Source organism: Acanthisitta chloris, unplaced genomic scaffold (genome assembly GCF_000695815.1).
Source record: "Acanthisitta chloris isolate BGI_N310 unplaced genomic scaffold, ASM69581v1 scaffold20009, whole genome shotgun sequence".
NCBI classification, from domain to species: Eukaryota; Metazoa; Chordata; class Aves; order Passeriformes; family Acanthisittidae; genus Acanthisitta; species Acanthisitta chloris.
Genome location: NW_008690007.1, coordinates 1 through 6652, shown reverse-complemented (window position 1 = coordinate 6652; position 6652 = coordinate 1). Strand labels below are relative to the sequence as shown.

The window sequence follows — 6652 nt, the reverse complement described above, 5'->3', positions numbered from 1 at the left end:
CCCATTATTATAGAACAGTGTGCTTTTTGACTTCTCAGTCTTGGGAAAAGCAATACATCTGGGGGGAGGAAGTTGTGTGTATGTAAAGAGCACCCTTTGTAATGCTCTGATCATGTGGTGGCATCAGGCATCACTGCAGACTCCAAGAGACAAAACAGAGCAAGGAATGTGATGCTGTTCCCAAGTGCTACCACTGCCAGGATCCTCTACCCCTGCTCTAGCCCAACATCATTTAGGACAGTAACAGCACTCCCTTAGGTAAAGCTTTTGGAGCAGCAGCTCTAAGCCAATATGTTACTAGAGTGCACTTTCAAGGGTGTCCTTAGAATACATGGTAAGACCTCTTCAGTTGCTGTTAAATGTTTTAGAGCTAAGTGGGAGCACAGAAAAGCAAATGTGACCAAGTTTACCTTATTTCTAGCAAAATTATACATCAAAGACTCAGATACACAATTGGGTGTTTATTGATAAACAACATTTCTTTTTGAGAACAAACTGTTTTTAAGTTAACCTGTTCAAAGTACATAAGCCTTGGTGGAGCTTAAGACAATTCACACAGGTGCTTTTGGTGAGGAAACCATATTCCAGGCTCCAGGGCAGGAGCTCTAGGGCACAGTCCGCACATCTCTGCTCAGCTTACCGAGTGTTCACCTGCAAACAGTTCACACAGGCATAAGAAATGACAGGATACATCACCATAACTTCTCTGCTTGAAGATTCTGGGTCTTTAGTGACTCTTAACTTAAGGTGCAGTGTTTATAATGCATTTCATTTTGTCCCAACAGCAGTTAGTAAAAGGCCAAATGGCCTTAAGTAGCACATAAACTGAGACTACACGGTAATTTTATTTTGGAGCACAAAAATTAATGACACTAACTACCCTGGTGCTTGTGGATGAAAGATGAAACACGACACAAAGACCACTCACCACATCGTCAATCTTAAGAATGCTGCGCACAGTTTCTGTCGCCAGAGTCAACGCGCTCAAGGACACCAGCAGGGGCTGGACAACCAGCTCCTCCAGGATGTTGGAAATGCCACCCTAGGGGAACAAGGAGCCTTTACCTTTGTGTGTCAGACTATAGTTAGATTTAGTATGTTTAGTTTTAGTAGAATCCTGAGGGTAGTCAACACCTAGACTAGCCCAGGGCTTGTACTCTTCCGTCTACACACCTCCTCCCCACAAGCACTTGACACATCCAGTCAAAATTAGCCAAGAGAAAAGGTGAACGTGGTTATGGCGGCCTGAACAGGCTGACAAGTGAAAGCTGGGCTGTGGTGCCACTCCTAACATCTGAGCACCTTCCACTGCAATCACACTGACGGATCATTCTAAATGGATCCAATGTAGCTGAAATGCTTTGTAGAGACACAGGATGCTCTTGTCCTGTGGCTATGGCATTAAATACCTGCTGGTATCAATGCTCAGGATGAGCTGTTGAGAGAACAAGCTGTCACTTCCCTCAATGCCTGTTTGAGAGAGACTACCACTATGAGACATCAATTTGCCTCTCCCTAGCTCATCCCCAAGCATTTTCCTTGTGATGCTCAGGCATTATTTTCAGCAGTGTACACACAGCTCCTGGTTACCTTTCTGACATTGATGCCAGCTGTTTTCTCTCCTTGAGCATGTCTGTTTCTCAGCTCTGTTACTGTGGAGATAGGATTGAGCCCTGCATTCTCAGCCAGGGTGGAGGGGATGACCTCGAGCGCGTCACCATAGGCGCGCACGCAGTACGACTCCATCCCCTTCAGTGTGCGTGCATACTCATTCAGGCGCAGAGCCAGCTCGATCTCTGGGGCTCCACCTCCTGCAATCAGAGCTCTGAGGGCAAAAATGAACACCAAACCTCATTTCACTTAAGTTCATAAAGGGTTAGCCTTTATGTATTATTAATACACTACACTGCCCAAAGAGTGACATTACCTTTTCTTAACTAAGCATCTTATGACACACAGGGCATCATGGATCGAACGCTCGGCTTCTTCCAGAACCAGTTTATTGGACCCACGTACCACAATGCTTACAGTTTTTCCAGGGTTTGTACAGCCTGTAATCTAAAATATAAACCCAAATATTAAGACTGGAAAAAAAAATTAAGATTCTGGACAAAAAGATACTTTCATTGGTATTTTTCAGATCTGTAACAACACTGATGTGTGGCCAAGCAAAACCACTGCACTGCCCAGGTTCTAATTGCTACTTCAGGGATTAGAAGTAGGTACTTAAATGTAATAAATTCTGTAGTAGAACACATTAAAGTTAGCAATTGTTATTAAAGTAACTGGCAGATGTTAAGCAGGTACTAATATTTTGTAAATCACTCACCTTTATTAGTTTCCCAGAACCATTCAAGTTGACTTCCTCTGCCAGCTCAGCAGAACCCAACATGTCAGGGGTGAATTGGTCAATGTGAGCCACAGGCTTAGTTCCAATTGTCTGGAAAAATAATAAGAATAAAAAATTAATCCAGCAGTTGACTGTAGAGTCAGCAAGTACACTGCATGTTGTTCTTCTACATGTGGCAGTAAAATGCAGCTAGGACTGGGGCTTTTACATCTCTCCCAAATCCCGGGAGTGTGACTGCTCAATAGAGCAGGAACATTTTTTAAGGAAAATGTCTGTTGCATTATAGTCGAAGCATGAAACCTGTGCAAGGGTCATAATAAACTGGCCTTGGCTGTGCAGGTAGTTTTGGGGTAGGTTTTAAACACTGCTGCTAATTAATAAAACCCACTTTACCTTACATATAAACTCAATGTCCTCTCTTTCAATGTCTTTAACCACCATGATCTTAACTTTGTTCAGAAAATGAAGGGCCAGGTCACTGAGAGCATCCCTGGAAACGAGAGGGAAGGAGTCAGTTCGCAGGGCTCAAATTCAGACCGCAAAGGATGTAGTTAAACTCAAAATACAGACAACACTAATGCTTTCTAAAGGTACAGCCACTGTGACTTTGCCAAGTGTGACTGTTACTATTTGACTTCAGTTTTCCAAACAATTCTAATTGTTCCCCCAAACACACAGAGAACTAAATCCAATGTACCTCAGAATAGACTTCTGAATCAGCAGCACATTGCACCCAGCCTTCTTGATCTGCTTTACCAAGTTCAGGATGTAGGCTCTCTCTTCTCGCAGGACTCTGTCCATTTGAGCATAATCAGAAACAACTATCTGGTTATCCATCTATTTAAAAGTAAGAAATAAAAAAGCAACTATTATTTCTCTTAATTTAAACAATTTTATACCAACTCTAAGGGTTTTTAAGAGTATGAGTATCTCTGCATCACCCACCAGGCCTTCACTCTGACATTACATCTTAAAAACCCACGTGTTATTACTGCATTTGCATCTCCCAAGTCCCAGAGCACGAGGTCTCGCTGTAGTCACAGTCTGACTTACATCTGTCTTTGGAGCAGACAAACAGAACTGAATGAGGCCAATTTTGGCTTTTTCCACTCTGGTTACACCAGTATTTGCCACCTTCTGAGTTAGGACGAGTCCTTCAACCAGTTCACAATCGTCAATTGTGCCTCTGGAAACAAACACAACCCATGACTGTAGCACTCTGGGAAGCCAATTTCACAGAGACGGAATTTATCTAATTATAAACTGTTTCTTACCCCAACTTCTTAACAATTTTAATATCTCTCAGGTCCACACTATTGGCTGTGGTTGGGTCAATCACCTTCATCACTGCATCCACACTCATTGGAGAAAGTAAACTGGAATACTGACACACAACCTGAGGGATTCAATAGTAAAAAAAAAAAATGGTGAGAGATTTAACACTGATAAACAGTAATTTCAGAGAAATACTGTAGTTCCGTGTTTGCCTTCTGAATTTTGAAGCAAACCTCATTTTCCCTCCCTGTCCATCAACCAAGTGTCTTAACATGGCATGTTCTTAATGGCTGCTCCATGGCAAGGAAAGAGGAACTGTGCTGGTGGGAAGACCCACACATAATGCTCAGAACACAAATTAATTTCTCTTAGCCTCTTAAAGTAAGACTTTAAGTCTTAATTTATGGTGTACAGGGTGCTACTAGTAAGTGAAGAGCATGAAAGGCCTGGCTAGGCTTGAGGTACCAAGTTCAAGTGCTGTCACACCTTGGAGTTGAGGGAAGTGGTTGCACTGTTCAGCAAGGTCTCTCTGTCACTCAGCTCAACAGGCTGTGCCATGTTGGTCAACACTTCGATGCCCTTATCCAAAGCTTTCTGGAACGACTCCGAAATGATGGTGGGGTGAATTCCTGTGCATAGGATAAAAAGGCTGTTAAAACAGTCATGCTTTCAAATTAATGGTTTTCTGTTTCTTCCTCACCTCTCTTTCTATTTTAAGATTCAGGAAACTCTCACACCAGAAGAGAACACCCTGAGCTAATCAAACAGATGCTACACTAACTATTGCATTTCTGCCTCCTCCTGACCAGACACAGTCTCGAGCTGTGCTGGGGGAGGTTTATGTGAGACATTAGGAAGAATTTCTTCACAGAAAAGGTGATTAGACACTGGAACGGACTGCCCAGGGAGGTGTAGTCACCATCCCTGGAGGTGTTTAAAGAGAGAGTGAATGTGACAGTGCCATGTTCTAGTTGACATGGCGGTATTAGGTCACAGGCTGGACGTGATAATCTCAGAGGTCTTTTCCAGCCTGATAGAGTCTGTGATTCTCAAGCTCCCTCCCATTTTAAGTGATGAGAGGTGATTAATTTGCCAAGTATAAAAAAACCTGCGTAGACTCACTGGGCCCAGATGTCATTTATACCTTCTTACATTCTCTCTCTGTCCATGCAAGATGTGTGATCAAGGTGTGTTTTTAAAAGCAATCACTTACTGGGCACTATTTCCTGGATCCACAGTAATTCATTCAATTAAAAGTAAAAAGCTGCACACACCTTCAATCAAAAGTGGGACACAAGTGAACCCTGAATGTGGTAAGTCAAGTCACTTTTCATGTATCAACTGAAAACAGCTACTTTAAACAGAAAACTTCACTACCTCCAGTCATGTTTGCATATCAATTACAAATACATATATATATATATATGTATATATTTACCTTTCTGAAGGAGTCTGGAACAGGCATCCAGAAGAGCTCCAGCAATGACAACAACAGATGTTGTGCCATCACCAGCTTCAATATCTTGTGCTTTTGACAGCTCTACCAACTGAAGGACAAGTTATGACAAAAGTTGATATCTAGAGCTGCCTAAATGCAAATACAATTATAAAACAGATATTCAAGAAAGCAGGACTACTAAATTAACCCTCGTGTCAGATTTCCTAATTTTAAATCTGTACCTTTTGCAACCTACTTCCCACATCTATTTGGCTGGAATACAGCTATGATAAAATAAATCACTTACAGAAGCAAAGCTTTTCTCCCAAATTTAAAACTGAGCCCACCTATCCAACAGGTGTACCTTTTTCTTTCCTGGAGAAGGGTCACTGAGAGCTCATTTACATCTCCAACCACAACCAAATCCAAGAGAACTATGTTTATCATCTCAAAAAACCCTGCTACTGCACTCTCATGCCACCTGACCATAACTTAACTCATTCCCTTCTGCCCTCAGGGTTTGGGACATGACTTTTCTTTCTTAAGTGACAGATAAAGGTTTGGCCTAGGTTACTTTGTGTCTTAAAACATGTCCAGAGGCATTATGCATAAGGAATACTGGATAAGAAATCAGGACTCACAACTTTTCAGCATATATTACAATCTTGGAGCACACTGCAGAAAATTTCCTCCTCTATCACTAATGGGTAATCATCAAACCCACACCCAATGTTCCTGCGAGGTTTTGTCACAGAAATGAAGCTCTAGCACAGGTTATTGTCTGAGCAATGGAAAACATACCACTCACCATTTTAGCTGCAGGGTGCAGGACCTGCATTTGTTTCAGGATTGTGGCACCATCATTAGTGATTGTCACATCTCCTTTAGCATCCTGGATCTGGGAGGGAGAAACACAGTTCTGATCAGTAACTACACGGTCTCAATGTAAAATATTCTCCCCGACAATAGCATATCCCAAACTGGGATACACATTTAGTTCTCACCCTCCCTTAAATAAATGAAGGTTGGGAAAGAATCAAGGCAAAAGATGACATCCTGTATGACATGTTGACTTTACAGGATCTCCAGCAGGCAAAAACTTTTCAAAATTTAAGTACAAAGTTTACAGTATCTACAGCTTAACATTTTAAGGAGTTGAATATAAGATTTACCATTTTATCCATTCCCTTTGGTCCAAGGCTTGTCCTAATCGCATCAGCCACAGCTGGGGAGAGAAGGAAACGTTTGCAAGCTGATCCAAGGACCTGCAACACTCCATCACTTACACATTTCTTCCACAAAAAAACCCCACCTCCCTGTACGAACACTTTAGTGTTATCTGGGAACTGCTTCGTACAGGGAGATGGTTTGACTGTTATCCTTAGCAGTCGAACGACAGAAAACGCTGTGGTGATCGGCGCTGATCCTGATCAGCACTGATGTCCATAGGGGTCTTTAAACAATGTATGATCACTCGATCGCAGCCATTTTAAAGCGGAGCGACAACACAGTAATACAACAGGCTAACTAATCCGCATGAGGCTCGAGTCGGAGCCCCGCGCCGGGGGCTGCGGCCACTCACCGCCGCA

General features: G+C 42.4%; 1 protein-coding gene across 1 annotated transcript; it reads right to left on the bottom strand.

Moving 5' to 3' along the window:
* Positions 1–441: 441 nt before the first annotated feature.
* Positions 442–6315, bottom strand: CCT4 (chaperonin containing TCP1, subunit 4 (delta)). The gene is made up of 13 exons (XM_009081658.1): positions 6236–6315; positions 5872–5961; positions 5064–5172; positions 4112–4254; positions 3625–3746; positions 3404–3536; positions 3048–3187; positions 2744–2840; positions 2330–2440; positions 1928–2058; positions 1591–1825; positions 929–1042; positions 442–651 (listed from the first exon to the last, which is right to left on the bottom strand). The coding sequence occupies exons 1-13, from the start codon at positions 6245–6247 to the stop codon at positions 637–639; spliced, it is 1452 nt and encodes a 483-aa protein (XP_009079906.1). The 5' UTR covers positions 6248–6315; the 3' UTR covers positions 442–636.
* Between the last annotated feature and the right edge of the window lie 337 nt (positions 6316–6652).